The sequence below is a fragment of the Oncorhynchus kisutch genome, linkage group LG14 (assembly GCF_002021735.2).
Source record: "Oncorhynchus kisutch isolate 150728-3 linkage group LG14, Okis_V2, whole genome shotgun sequence".
NCBI lineage: Eukaryota > Metazoa > Chordata > Actinopteri > Salmoniformes > Salmonidae > Oncorhynchus > Oncorhynchus kisutch.
This window is the reverse complement of record NC_034187.2, coordinates 56605864-56622093: the sequence shown is the minus strand read 5'-3', so window position 1 is coordinate 56622093 and position 16230 is coordinate 56605864. Positions and strand designations below refer to the sequence as shown.

Sequence of the window (16230 nt, the reverse complement as noted above, 5' to 3'; positions counted from 1 at the left end):
TACTTCTTGACCCTGACAGAATAGAGGTCAACAAAACCAAAAGAAATGTGTCGAAATTGTACTTGAACTCCCTTTGGGGGAAATTAGCGCAGAGATGCAATATGCTAACAACTTCGATCATTAAAGACCCCGAAGAATTTTTGGAATTTGTTTTTTCGGACCAATACGAAATTTCACATTTTTCCTTCTTGAGTCAAGACATTGCCTTGGTGCAATGGAGGCGCCACCAAAAGTGGGTTCTACCCCCGGGTAATGTAAATGTGTTTCTTGCAGCATTTACCACAGCCTATGGCCGCCTTGAACTGTACACCCTCATGGAACAGCTTCAGAGGCGGGTTCTTTACCACGACACAGACTCTGTGGTCTATGTAAGCAAACCGGGGGATTGGACCCCCCCACTTAGCAACTATCTTGGGGGTTTAACGAGTGAACTCGAAGAGGGTGACCATATTACAGAATGGTCCTCATGTGGTCCAAAAAGCTATGCTTTTAGGACTAAAGCCAATCACGTGGTGTTGAAAGCCAAAGGCGTGACTCAAAACTATGAAAATGCACCGCGTGTAAACTTGGAATCAATCACGCGCTTGGTCGAGGGGTTCGTAAAGGACAAGAATAGTGACTTGGAGATTTTGAGCTCCTACAACAAAATAGTGAGGGATAAAAAGGGGTTCCATCTAAGAAACGCACCACTCACTAAAAGATTCAGGGTAGTCTATGACAAGAGACAGCTATTGCCTGACGGTACCACATTGCCCTTTGGCTACTGACTTATGCTACAAGCCCCAGTGTGTCTTAAAGCTTAAGATATTATGACTGCTGTCGAGGGTTTTGACCCCCGGCTACAATTGCCTTTTTCAGCATTAATTGCCGGCCCTTCAAACAGTGGCAAAACTTTTTTTGTAAAAAGTATTTTAGAGAATTCTGAACATGTGTTATCTCAAAAGCCTGACAATATTGTATGGTGTTATTCATGTTACCAACCTCTGTATGATGAATTATTGAAGACAATAAAAATCAAGTTTGTTGAAGGAATACCCGATTCTCTGTCTGATGATGAACTTCTCCCCCCACATGTAAATAATCTGCTGGTTTTGGACGATATGCTATTTGCTGGTAGCGAACACCCTGAAATTGCACGAGCTTTTACCCAATATACTCATCATAGAAACCTGTCCGTGCTTTACTTGGTCCAGAATGTGTTTCACCAAGGTAAAAATAGTCGGACCATTAGCTTGAATGCCAACTACATGGTATTGTTTAAAAATCCTAGAGACAAACTGCAAATTAGCACTCTAGCTCAGCAGATGTACCCTGGACGGAAATCATACTTTATGGAGAGCTATGAGGACGCTACCAAAGAGCCATTTTCTTATTTAATCGTGGATTTAAAAGCAAATACTCCAGAACACCTTAGGCTACGTACAGGGCTGTTTCCGGGGGAGAGGCCTGCTGCATACCTTCCTAAAAAGTAAACGCTATGTCTCTGCGTTTAAAAAGAAACCTCCCCCTCTTGAGAAGGCTAGTAGGTTCTACAGCTAAAGAACGGAAGGCCATCTTGGGTCGCTGTTCTTCAGATCTCATATTAGCCCTATGTGAGATTGCTTTGAATCTTCTCAAAGGACGCATTCCACTCACCCTGAACCAATTGAAAAAATTAAGGAGACAAAAGACAGCGATCAAACTCTTTGCCAATAAAAGGGCCAGTCTTCAAAAGAAAAGACATAGTATACAACAGTCTGGGGGTTTTCTTCTACCTTTACTCAGTATAGCCGTGCCCTTCATCACCAGCCTTATTGCGGCCAGACGTGGTGGTTGAACACGTGGGTGTGATGGCCACTAAAATGTACTTGGTGCCTCAACAAGAGTTGGATAGACTTAAAAAACAAATGCAGGGTCCTGAAGATATCAGACAAACAGCGGAAAATGATTTGGATACGGCCATGAAGGATGTTTTGAACCGAAAAGGATTGAACCCCTATGATAAGATTCAAAAATACACAAACCTAATGCAAAGGTATTTGACTCGGGTAAAGCAAGGGGAGAGAGAGACTAACCATTTAACCCTTTCCCTACCGGACCCTTTAACAGATGTCGAACCTAACGATAGCCATGCCCCTGTAAGGCCTGTACCGTCGATCTTACCTAGTGACGATAATATGTCGGGTGAAGCTCAAATGCCATTTGAAGATAAAGTTATGCATGACCTACTGACACATGTGCCTTTACGTAACAGGAAGAATGTTAAATACATTATGAACAAGATAAAAGACTCAAAGGGGATAGCTGCTTGGAACGACTCTGGAGAGTTTATCCTTCAGGGCTCTGTGGTTAGGGGGTCCCATATGCAGGACTTGCTTAAAAGTACCACGGCTGCCCACAAGGTTGCTGATGACCGAAGGCCTCCCGGCTGGCGTCAGTTTCTTAAGGCCCTGGCAATCCTCAACATCCCCCTCTCCGGTGTACCCAACCATAAGCTTCGTCAACAGATTCAAGCTTTAAAACAAAAGCCTTCAACGAGATACAGCACCCCTAAAGATGCCCCAACGACACCGGCCCCATATGAAAGCGATGATGCTAACTCATTTACTCCCATGAACGTCTCAGGACCTTTTCCTAAACCCGATCTCTCGGCGTGGTTAGACTTTTGAAAATGACTTTTGAATGACTATGATTAAATTCAATAAATTTTTTATTTGAAAAATAAGCAAGTTAACATTTGTGGCATTCTTGAAACATATGACGTGAGCATACGCCTTGATTACGCGTTCTTAAAGGACACACATTTGAACACTTTTGATATTTTCTAACAAAACAAGATACAAGGTTATCATTACTTCTTAAATCATCCTTATAAAGAGACATAACATCTTCAAAAGAAACTCCCCGGGCTCTTTGGCACAGGTAAAATACACAGTGGTGACCGCATGTAGTGGAAAGGTTATCTTGCACTTGTTTGATGTTGTAGTAGATCTTTGTACCGTTTAGGGTCAAAAAATCTTTAATAGATTTAGGGAAATGTGAAAAACCGGGGGGAAAGCCATAGGAATCAAAAAAAGTTGAGATTTTTCGTCCACCTTCCTGTTCTAATGTCATAGCTAGCCAATGTTCACCAGGCATGTGTTTAGGATGGGTATTGACAATAAACATTGCAGGCCTCTCAGACCATATCTCCATAGGTAATTCATCACAAGCCAACACTCCACAAAATTGTTTTCCAATCAAGCGGCTCATGAGCCCGTCCAACTCTTGGGTATTCATGTCTTTGTTCAAAGGTCCTTAATAATAATCCACTAAGACCTGTCTTCGGGCATTCACTTCCAAGATTGAATCAGAGCATGCGTAAACAATCATGCTAACTGTACAGGCTAAAGGTGTACGGAAACGCATTTCCAGCCTGAGGTTACCTTGGGACACCACAGACAGATTTCCTGAGGTGTCATCATCAGGTGATAAATTGAAAGCATACAATGTGTAACCCTCTGCAAAATCATTTCTGTCAATAGGTAAAGAGAGATCTTTTAGATGTCGCCCTGTAGCCAGGAATAGATTGTAAAATTCTCGCACAGATATGTTGTTATTAAATTGTGGTTGGAAAGCCTTCGCCGGAACCTGACGTCCGTCCTGACAGAGCGCTACATACTCTGCATTGAAGTGCTGAAAATTAAAGGGGTTTTTATCTAAACTGCCCGTATTAGAGGCGTGATCAACCAGACCTATAACCACATATCTAGGTAAAGGGCCTAGAAATAGGTTTTCTTGACTGCAGATTCTACTGCCCACAGGTATGCTAAAGGTTTTCATGGTAATTCTTTGGAGAGGGTAAAGGGCATTTCCTTTCATCAAAGCATGTGAGTGACCCAGGCGCACGGCCGGAGATACAGATACTTTTTTAATAAAAAGGGTTGCCCCCAACACTTTCAAACTAAAATCCCCGTCTTGGGGAGACATCAGGCAAAAATCATCCTTGGCCCTGGTTAATTTTAATCTTAAATCAACCGAATTTAAGAGTAACCGTTCTTGAAAGAAAATGTCAGAGTGTATAGGGCCTAGCAAATGAAACTCTCGAGATTCGGCGCAGTAGCGAGCTCGTGCCGCTAGTCCTTTGTTTGCACCGGTGGAAGGGTCTGTCGATTCCATAGAGGCTCCTGCAGTATCCTTGCTAAACAGCCCGGCGCTAAATTGGGTTTTGAGAGTGTCTTCGGAGTAGTTTAGTAAACACTCCATGATGGCTCTATAAGGGTATGTAGCGCTGCTTTGACTGATTAGGCGTTCACCCAAAGTCACATCAACTTGGGAGAAAATGGTGGCCAAGGGGTAATTAATGAGACTCACTTTGGCATCGTCTGCAATATTAGACCCATCTCTTTTGGTCACTTTTAGACGTAAATGCACCAAGGTGTTGTTGAGGTCCAGATAGTTGTCACCATGGCCTGGTATGAAAAATTCGATAGGCCCGTTATCGGTAATAGCAGAGAGAGGGGCTATCTCCACATAACTGGATCTATCTATTGAATGCTGCGTTAACGGTGCCGTGAAAAGATCAAGTTCTGTCTTTATAGCTTCAGAGGACATTCGATGTAAAAGAGCCATGTCACTTATTCTTTTAGAAAATACTTCCTAGTATTCTTTTAGCCTGTTTTGGTACAGACCTCCTCACTTTACCCCGTCTTTGACTTACTGAGGTTCTTTTAACAGTTAACCGCCGCTTTTTAGGTGCAGGTCTACGCCTTAAACCAGGAGGTCTCTTTTTTGGCCTTCGAGACAATATCATAAGCCCCGAGCCTTCTTGATGCTCCACCTCTGGTGACGCCCTTCGGGTCATAGCATTGGCTACAACCTCACTTACTATATTTTTAGCCGCTGATTTTAAATGTGGTTTGGCTATGCTGAAGCCTCTCTTCATAAACGGTAAAACCATCCTGAAGAGGTTACGGAATATACCTCCTATCCCCGAACCATACATTGTCGGCGCTCCATGATATCCTGGTAGTCCATTACCCACTTGATCCACATAGTATGAAACATAACGGTTAGGGTCGAGCTGATGGTGCTCCATAACCCTTTTATTTGTATTATGTTTATAAATATAATACAGCTATTATATATGTAGAGAGGTTTTGGTGGGTCTAAAGTGGAGTTTTACAATCGTTTTACCATAAGTAAATTCAATGTTTTCGTTCTGATCCGTTTTAAGCTCAACCAGAATGTTTTCAATATAGTTCTTGCTGACATGTACGTAGTGCGGCTTGTCATAATTGACAGTGACGATGTCCCCATCCTTGCCGTCTATATGAACTGTTCGCAGGAGGGGCACACAGCTGTCTCCGACCCTTTGATAGGTTATGATGTCGGTATAGACAAATATGTTGTAAAAGCCTGCATGTATATCCGCAGGGAATGGGAATAATTTATCGTTCACATACGTCCATTTATTGGGACCCATCCCCAACATGTAGGATAAATTACCGCTGGTCTTTATACCTCCGTTAGCAGGCCCTGAGATTTGTATCCTTTTATGGATTGGATTGTAGAATAGGAATATTTCCATCTTGTTCAGGGTTAGGTGTTCATTCAACTCTGAGACGATCCTGTCGACGGTTCTATAGAAACCTTTTTTAAGCTTAATAAGTTTCGCAGGTTCCGAGAACCTTTTGCAATAAAAATCACGGTCCTTAGCTTTGATATTATACCAACTATGGGGGTATGTAATCTCGCTGAGACCTACTTCCCAAGCCTCTGATAACTCTATAGGCTTTGGAAAATTGGTTGTATACTTCGAACTCTGATTATTACGATATATCTGTGCCGACGCATTACTGGGGAGAGTCAGGTAGAAGCCGCTGTGTTCCATGATGCCCAACTGTGTACACGCGAATGATGCGCTAGTTATCATGACTAGGGGTTTAAATTAACCCCCGTTGCCTCCACCACATCCTGCTCCAATACCCAACTGTTGAACTTTTGAGGCCAGTTTTTCCAGCGGACCAGCAACCATTTTTTACCCTTTTCTCTCTTCTGATCTAGAATCTCCTCCACGTGAAAGACTTTGTCTTTACCCAACTGGACCTTCTGTAATTCCTTCTCATAAAAAGATCCCTCTATAAGATCCCCGTCATAATCTTTTAATTTGTAGACCGGCGGAATGCGTGGCAGACATTCGGTAACGGTAAACAACTCCGAGCTAAAGCCTTGTTCGTATTTTTTGTCGAAAACACCCCTCAACTTTGATATACGCACCAAGTCACCCACTAGGAATTTAAAAGTCATTTTTTTCTTACGGCGAAGTGGGAACAAACCATACATATTTTTAAAGACTTGAAAAGAGTTTTCCGAAGAGACCTCCGAGGGCTTCATACGTATAGTCTTATGGTAGCTGTGGTTGTAACCGTTTACTAAATCCTGAACTATGTCTGTATATCGGTTGGTGTTGTGAGCTGTAAAATAGCGCCACATCCGCTCTTTCAAAGTCCTATTAAAGCGTTCCACAACCGAAGCTTTCAAATCAGAGCCTGTAGCAAAATGTCCTATATTATACTTATTCATTAGCTTCTGAAATGTTTGATTAAAAAATTCTTTTCCGCCATCCGTCTGCACTTTCTTGGGGGCGCCTCCTGCCTTCAAGATCGATTCAAAGGCCCTGGTCACCTCTGCCCCGCTCTTATTTTTTAACACCCTTACATAGGCTAATTTAGAGAAAATATCTATAACCGTTAGCATGTAGCGATTTCCATCATTTTTATCGGCAAGGGACTGCATGTCACATAGATCCGCCTGAAATTGGGATAATGGATGCGTAGAAAAAACTCTATTTCTTGGAAAATGTTTTCTTACAGGTTTATGTAGAGTGTAGGCATCTTGCTCTGATAACCATTCATTCACTTTAGCATCGCTTAACAGACTACCTGTTTCTTCGACTATAGCTCTCTGTAAACGCTCTTTACCCCCATAAGACCCGGGGTTAGAGGGATTATAATATATGTTTTTCAACAGCTGCTCAGCCATCCTTCTTGCCTCTCTGAGGTACAATAACTGTAATGAGCCACTTTCATATAACGACAACATTTCAGTTTGTGAATTTTTATTTTAAGAATGCAACAATTATTACGTATACAGACAATTCAGGATTTGTTGCAAGATACAAGTCCCCGTTTTCTCAACAATCACAGCATGCAACACCCTGTATATATTGTTTAGATTTACAGGTTTGTTTCGCTGAATTTTTAAAACACACACGTCTGATATATAAGTATATAAACAACAAATATGATACACATTCACATTAAAGGGTGGTTCAAACAAATAATGTAAAATCTTAGCCAAAGTTATTTCTAGTTCTTCAGAATCCTCAACAAGCCTTGATACCATATGTGACCATTGTAAACTCTCGCCCGTATGTCGGACATGTTTCATGATTTGCTCCATTTTTAACACACGCTCTACAATAACCCCTGTATTGTGGGTTGTGTAGAACTTTACATTGTTCACTTTATTTTCAATAATCTGATGCATAACATTTGTAAGGTCTCTCAAAAGAAAAAATGTATTTATTCGCTCAAACATCGTAGACACATAGTTACCCATAGCTCTAAATAAACAAAATGTCACTCGGTCTCTTGGGATTTATTGAGCCAGAAAAGCATCACATCAGCCATCACAGCTTCCCTGTATTTGTTGTCGTCCACCAGGGTGTGTCGGATTTCTTTGAGTTTCTCATGGATGAAGAGGGCCTCCTTCAGTTCATGTAGGAAGGCTTCGGTTACCCCGTAAACTCTAGGGATAGACGGCGCAATACCCATAGACTCCAGGGCGATGACCAGCGCTGGTATAAAACGGCAGGACCACAGTCTTTTCACCAGCTCCTCAAAATGATTGAAAAAGTAGTATCTAGGAGGGTCGTAGAGGCAAGGATGACGACGCTGGCTGGGATGATTGATCTCACAGCCGATGCATTTTTCTCGTATATATTCGCCAATCACCACGTTTAAAAGTGTAGCTACAGAGGCCTTGATTGTATCCACAAAAACAGTACTGGCCACCCCATCAAACACATCCTCAGGCTGGGTAAATGTCGGGGGTGTCACGGGTCTTGCCAGGGGTGCGTAGAGTGTAGGGCTTCGTGGCATAGAGTCTTTAGTGTCGGGCCCCCATGACGTAGTGGCTTCCTCGTAGATGGTCTGGAGATCCATGGTGTATGCTGAAATGAAGAACTGTCTGCTTTTTTTCTTTTTATTGTAGAACAAGGCCCTTGGGTATCTGGGGGGGCGGGGTTAAAGCATCCGCTTACTTAGTTTTCTTCTGACGCTGTATCTTCTTGAGGCTCTTTTGCATCGTAATCTTTACGATTCGTATATATTATGCACTTCTTTAAATGAACAAGGCTCTGACGCTGTTGGCTCTGTACAAAGAGAGCATCCAACGGTTGCAACATTTTCAATTCCAGTACATCCCAACTGTTAAAAGGAATAAGCAGACGCAGTCGGGTATCCCCAGTCAGGCCACCACCCCTAAGTTTGTGGTTTCGGATTGCCTCGGTGCCGATATAGAACTCCACGCTGCCGCACGGTCGGCCATTCTTTCTTTGTATTTTCACCCTGTGAAATATTTGTCCTGAGGAGTCCGGGGTACCTTCCCAACGGGTCTCGTGGCCCGTGAACACACTATACCCCTTGGTGATAAGGCTCAGTTCAGGACACACAACCTTGCGAAAAACCGACCAGTCTTCAACACCATATTCCAAGCCTACAGTCTGGTCTGTATATTCTTCTCCTTCATCTACCGTATAGAGGGTCACTCTACAGGCCAGGTAATCAAACCGATACCCCCACTGCTGGCCATTAGACATCAACACTTGATCTGTCAGAGCATTTGCTGGCGGTATTTGGGTTCTATACACATTTAAAAAACGTTTTTTTGGCGCATCATATATTGCTGGTTGATACTTTGCCCTTGCTCTATGGGCAACCCGAAGGCCTGTTTCAGTTGTTACAGTCATCACTGCTTTGGTACCGATCCCAAATTCCATGGTTATTCTTAAGATCTTGTGCACTCTTAAACAGGTATTGTTCAGCGGCTTTATAAGGGGCCTTAACCAACCCAAACCGTGAGAAACAGTAACAGGTTGACCTGACACATGGTCACTTACTCAACCCAGGGCATGCACCCTTCTACATGACATAGGGTCATAAATCATTACATAGGGTCATAAATCAGGCTTGGGTCATCAATCATTAACGGCCTGTCAAAGGGACCCTTACTCACCCCATAGCCCCCACCTAACCAGGCTTGTCTATCAGGCTTGGGTCATCAATCATTAACGGCCTGTCAAAGGGACCCTTACTCACCCCATAGCCCCCACCTAACCAGGCTTGCCTGACCAGAAGACATGCACACGTCATCACTACATAGGGTTCACATAGAGTTCACATAGGGTCATCAATCAAAATTTTGACCCGTGACATCTACTCTATTCTCTCTGGTGATCGACTAGGAATGGCTTGGAGATCGACCAGTTGGTGACCACTGCTCTAACTAGTGCAATGGAAAGGGGGGAGGTGAGATGGAGAGGGAGAGAGAAGTTCCTCCACCCAACAAATTCCACCCATCCTGTTAGTGCTCATTAAAAAATAACACTCTTTAGGCACAGTCATCAGTTCAGGTTCACAGTTTCACTTGCTCAGCCTGTTGGGGCACAACACTTGAATCCTTTTTCAAATAAAGTTATACTGGCTGTTGTCGATCGATTCAGACAGGTTTTAAGTGCATATCTCGGTTGTTTAGTTAAATGCTGCAGCCTCTAGCTAGATTAGCATAAAACAAAAGGAATTCTAGGGCAGAATGCTCCATTCTCTAAAAAGCAGTTATTTCACATTCTTATGTATCACGTCTGGCTGGCTGGCTCGCTGCCACTTTATCTGGCTGTCTGAACACCTTGCCCTCGTCTGTTTGATGCTTGATTCTGTCTTCATCAACCCCCTGTATATATCTTGCTCCTTTGCCAACTTCTTTGTTTACCTGTCTGTCACCTTGTCGAAGGTCTCTGATGACTGTTTGTACAGGTGAAAGTGGCTGAGACGGTGAACGAAGTGGAACTGGAGAACCTGACCCCAGACACAGAGTACACAGTGACGGTGTACGCCATGTACGGAGAGGAGGCCAGTGACCCTATGACCAGTCAGGAGACCACGCGTGAGTAACCGCCTCATACACTCGTACTCATGCACGTGCATGCACAGATTCACACACGCATGCATAAGCAGGCACACACACACATACCCACACATGGCAATTCCAGAAACACTGAGCTACCCGTAAGAAAACAGGTGTGTCGCTTGTAACAACATGAGTAGATGAAGCTGTCGGAATAAATGTAAATCTCTATCAGAACATGAGATGGATATCTACCGGCTGAGCATGAGATATTTACTGTAGGTGTTTAGATGTTTGGTTAGCCATCAGGTCTAGTGAATTTGCATACTTCTGCCTGTATCTTGAATGAGCGATATCAAGCCCTGGCAAGCTTTAGAACAAGACCGAACGAACAGGCTGCCAAAACAATGGTGTTTGTGCTGATTTGACATTTCAGAGCTATTTGGGGGCATCATGTTAGTGTTGAAGTTGACAATCTGTCAGTCACCACTTTGCTAATTAATGTGTTATTATCTTTCTTTGAACGTTCGTAAGGGAGATGTCACGACATGTACTGTAGATATACAGTTGTAGTCGGAAGATTACATACACTTAGGTTGGAGTCATAAAACTTGTTTTTCAACCAATCCACAAATTTCTTGTTAACAAACTATAGTTTTAGCAAGTCAGGTAGGACATCTACTTTGTGCATGACACAAGTAATTTTTCCAACAATTGTTTACAGACAGATTATTTCACTTATAATTCATTGTATCACAATTCCAGTGGGTCAGAAGTTTACATACACTAAGTTGACTGCCTTTAAACAGCTTGGAAAATTCCAGAAAATTATGTCATGGCTTTAGAAGCTTTTGATAGGCTAATTGACATCATTTGAGTCAATTGGAGGTGTACCTGTGGATGTATTTCAAGGCCTACCATCAAACTCAGTGCCTCTTTGTTTGACATCATGGGAAAATCTTAAGAAATCAGCCAAGACCTCAGAGAAAAAATTGTAGACCTCCACAGGTCTGGTTCATCCTTGGGAGGAATTCCAAACACCTGAAGGTGCCACGTTCATCTGTACAAACAGATAGTACGCAAGGATAATCACCATGGGACCACGCAGCCGTCATACCGCTCAGGAAGGAGATGCGTTCTGTCTCCTAGAGATTAATGTACTTTGGTGCGAAAAGTGCAAATCAATCCCAGAACAACAGCGAAGGACCTTGTGAAGATGCTGGAGGAAACAGGTACAAAAGTATCTATATCCACAGTAAAACAAGTCCTATATCGACATAACCTGAAAGGCCGCTCAGCAAGGAAGAAGCCACTGCTCCAAAACCGTCATAAAAAAGCCAGACTGCGGTTTGCAACTGCATATGGGGACAAAGATCGTACTTTTTGGAGAAATGTCCTCTGGTCTGATGAAGCAAAAATAGAACGGTTTGGCTATAATGACCATCGTTATGTTTGGAAGAAAGGGGGAAGCTTGCAAGCCAAAGAACACCATTCCAACCGTGAAGCACGGGGGTGGCAGCATCATGTTGTGGGGGTTCTTTGCTGCAGGGGGGACTTGTGCACTTCACAAAATAGATGGCTTCATGAGGCAGGAAAATTATGTGGATATATTGAAGCAACGTCTCAAGACATCAGTCAGGAAGTTAAAGCTTGGTTGCAAATGGGTCTAAAGCTTGGTCCAAATGGACAAGCATACTTCCAAAGTTGTGGCAAAATGGCTTCAGACAACAAAGTCAAGGTATTGGAGGGGCCATCACAAAGCCCTGACCTCAATCCCATAGAACATTTGTGGGCTGAACTGAAAAAGTGTGTGCGAACAAGGAGGCCTACAAACCTGATTAAGTTACACCAGCTCTGTTAGGAGGAATGGGCCAAAATTCACCCAACTTATTGTGGGAAGGTTGTGGAAGGCTACCCAAAACATTTGACCCAAGTTAAAAAATGTAAAGGCAAAGCTACCAAATACTAATTGAGTGTATGTAAACTTCTGACCCACTGGGAATGTGAGGAAAGAAATAAAAGCTGAAATAAATTGTTCTCTCTACTATTATTCTGTCATGTCACATTCTTAAAATAAAGTGGTGATCCTAATTGACCTAAAACAGGGAATTTTTATTAGGATTAAATATCAGGAATTGTGAAAAACTCAGTTTAAATGTATTTGTTAAGGTGTATGTAAACTTCCAACTTCAACTGTATGTGTCGTTCCACGAAATGAGTGCCTTTTGCATCCCTTTGATATTTTAGTAGAAATTGTGCACCCATATTACATTTTACAAAACTGCTATATTGAATGAAGTGTCGGTTAATATAGACCACATGGAGAATTCAATCAATCAGATTTTTTATATGAATAAAGACTTGCTAAAGTGCCAAAATTCAGCATTCTGACATGTCCCTCCATGCACCCTCTGTCACTTCTAGGAAGATATAAATCCCCTTAACACCAGAATTACTCCACGTTTTCACCATCATTGTAAAGCCCTAGATATTTTGTTGATTTAACAAAGTAATTTCTGAAGATTATTATTTATTTAATGTGATTAGTGATTAATTTACATGTGTCCTTCATTTCAACCCTGTTACGTGAACTGAAGTCTCGTTTTTAATATTGTGAAACTATTCCTTAATTTTTTTGAAGAAACATTGAACATCTAATAGTCAAATCATTGTGTTAAAGGAGGTGAGCTGGATATATTGTTTTTGTCAATTTTCTAGTGTTTTGTGGTGGAAAACAGCCGGTCGAGCATAACACATCAACCCTAGATAGACTGGCAAGAAATGTTTTAACAATTTCATTTGTTTTGTAAAACTTACATTCAATTGCCACTCCCTGTTTCACACATCAAGTTTCCATTCCACCTTTCACAATAGGATTTATGGCTGAGTTAAGATGAAATTGTCAACCTTGTTACGGTCAACCCAGTTACATTATTTGGCACTTAATAGGCACTTATTATAGTCATTTTTTGTATGTAACCTCTTGAGAGTCAGCACACTCTCTATATGACAAGTGTAGTAGTTGGAGAGTATACAGGTGTTGACATTTCAGTTGTCTCAGTCTGCGCAGGAGTTGTTGCCACTTTTTATTGATGTTCTGGGAAAACATGTTTTTTATTAAGTTGAACATGTGCCCTTTATGACAGAATGTTAAAATATAGTAAAATCAAAAGTTTTTTTTGGACCAAGTTATACTTCTCAAAAGGCACAGAATTGGTGGAACGACCCATACAGAGACTTAAAAACAGTTTAGAAAGTAGTTGTCCTTACACGTTTTGTCTGTTTTAAGGCTACAGGATAGTGCCTTAAAGGGATAGTTCACTCAAAATAAAACTTTGTTGGATGTGGTGTAGATCCAGCCTATATGTCTCAACCCTAATAGAATGGGAAAGATAAACACAGTCTTAAACACTGTTAGAATTGAGGTACGTAACATGATCTAAATAACATATTGTGTATTCTCAACTAATCTCAACATCTGTCCTATGTCCCACTGTTCAGCAGCCTGATGGAATGAAACTTGCCTTGCTCCTATTCTTACTGAACAGTGGGGACCCTTAATCTCCTTCCAGAGGGCAACAACTCGAAACATTGGGCAAGATTGTTGGTGGGGTCCTCTCTGATGCGCTTGGCATTGGCCCTTGCCCATTTATCGTAGAGGCCCTGAAGCTCCTTGCACTGCAGCCCCACAGAGCTTGGAACCCAGGTTCATAGTCTTCCTGGGGACACCTTTATGAGCCACTGACAGCCCTCTGTACCAGACCAGGAACAGAAAGTCAGCACAATCTCTATATGACAAGTGTAGTAGTTGGAGAGTATACAGGTGTTGACATTTCAGTTGTCTCAGTCTGCGCAGGAGTTGTTGCCACTTTCTATTGATGTTCTGGGTGTTGGCATTAAACGAGAGTGTGCTGTCCATGATGATTCCCAGCCACGGGGGAAAAACTGGTTGAATCAATGTTGTTTCCACGTCATTTCAACCCAAAAATTCAATGTGATGACGTTGAATCAACGTGGAAAACTGATTGGAATTGAACATTTTGGGAATTTCATATTTTCTTCACACTACTTTTAACCTAATTCCAATGACATGGTGAAACTTGTTATTGATTTGACGTTGAATTCACACTAGTTGACAATTCAACCAAATGTACATCAAAACTAGACGCTGAACTGACGTCTGTGACCAGGTAAACTCCCCACTCTCTCTACCTGTTTACTGGGCTCACTTGATTTCTCCTGAAATCAATGAGCAGTTATTTTGTTTTGTTGATGTTGAGTGTGAGTGTGAGGTTGTTGTTATTGCTCCAGTAATGAACCCTGTTCACTTCTGTTGGGAAATGCAGTCATCTGAGAGGTCGACAACGGCGCTGTCACCTACATATTTCATTGCCAAGCAGTCCCTGTCGGAGACACTCAGGTCATTGGTGTATATAGAGAATAAGACTGGGGAGATGCTAGTTCCTTGGGTGGAACCGGTAGATGAACACAGAGGAAGGGATGTTGTGTTGTTGAACTTGGTCCAGCACCCGCAAGGTAATGCTGGGGTCAATCTATAGGTAGGAAAGAAGGTGAGGCTGCATGCAGTTAAAATCAGCGTAAAAGTCGAGGAAAATAAGAGTGAGCCCTCTCCAGGTGTGTCATGGCACTGTGCAACAACGTCAGGACTGCATCCTCCACTGATCTGTTCTTCCTGTATGCAAACTGCATTGGAATACACTACCGTTCAAAAGTTTGGGGTCACTTAGAAATGTCCAGTTTCTTGAAAGAAAAGCATTTTTTTGTCCATTAAAATAACATCACATTGATCCGAAATACAGTGTAGACATTGTTAATGTTGTAAATGACTATTGTAGCTGGAAACGGCAGATTTTTTATGGAATATCTACATAGGCGTGCAGAGGTCCATCAGCAGCAACCATCACTCCTGTGTTCCAATGGCACGTTGTGTTAGCTAATCCAAGATTATCATTTTAAAAGGCTAATTGATCATTACAAAACCCTTTTGCAATTATGTTAGCACAGCTGAAAACTGTTGTCCTGATTAAAGAAGCAATTTAACTGGCCTTCTTTAGACTAGTTGAGTATCTGGAGCATCAGCATTTGTGGGTTCAATTACAGGGTCAAAATGGCCAGAAACAAATAACTTTCTTTTGAAACTCGTCAGTCTATTCGTGTTCTGAGAAATTAAGGCTATTCCATGCGAGAAATTGCCAAGAAACTGAAGATCTCGTACAATGCTGTGTACTACTCCCTTCACAGAACAGCGCAAAGTGGCCCTAACCAGAATAGAAAGAGGAGTGGGAGGCCCCGGTGCACAACTGAGCAAGAAGGCAAGTACATTAGAGTGTCTAGTTTGAGCTTCATTCAAAAGTACCCGCAAAACACAAGTCTCAACATCAACAGTGAAGAGGTGACTCCGGGATGCTGGCCTTCTAAGATGTTATTTTAATGGACAAAAAATTAGCTTTTCTTTAAAAAATAAGGACATATTTAAGTGACCACAAACTTTTGAATGATAGTGTAGATCCTTGCCAAACTTTAAAACCTTTTTCTCCAACTTTATTTCCAATTCCCTCATGAACCCAGTTCAACTTCACTGCATCCTTTTCATGCTCCCTGCGTCTATAACTAAACGCTGACCCTGATTTAAATTGAGGTGAATGAAGTGCAGCAAGAAAATCCAGGGAGTAATTCTAAGCAGGACTTCTATCCCTACCTAAAGTGAAGCTCCTTGTTAAATTTTAACGTTGCCAGAGAATGTGTTTTGTGCGCAAAAGGCCATTCTTCTGCACTTTTGTTCCTCGGAGAGGAACTCTCAAACAAAAAGAGTCACGTCATGCACCGGCGGGAGGGTGACTCAGGTTCTTGTGTTTAATTGCAACCGTATTAGGGTTGACCTGTGAGCCGTGTTCTTGTTCTCTGCCCCACTCTTCTCCCAGTACCCCTGACCCCGGCGCGGAACCTGCGCTTCTCCAACGTCGACCACAGCTCTGCCAGACTCAACTGGGAGGCGACGTCCAAGAAGGCCAGCGGTTACCGCATCATGTACGTCAAGACCAATGGAGTGCAGACCAATGAGGT

General features: G+C 42.3%; 1 protein-coding gene across 6 annotated transcripts in view; it reads left to right on the top strand.

The window, feature by feature from the left end:
* LOC109903578 (collagen alpha-1(XIV) chain) overlaps positions 1–16230 on the top strand; it is a 127274-nt gene that overhangs the window by 50999 nt on the left and 60045 nt on the right. For all 6 annotated transcript variants that reach the window (XM_031788605.1, XM_031788610.1, XM_031788606.1 and 3 more), the window contains 2 exons: positions 10056–10185; positions 16089–16228. In XM_031788605.1, coding sequence (XP_031644465.1) covers positions 10056–10185; positions 16089–16228 — 270 coding nt within the window. The remainder of the gene's footprint in view (positions 1–10055; positions 10186–16088; positions 16229–16230) is intronic.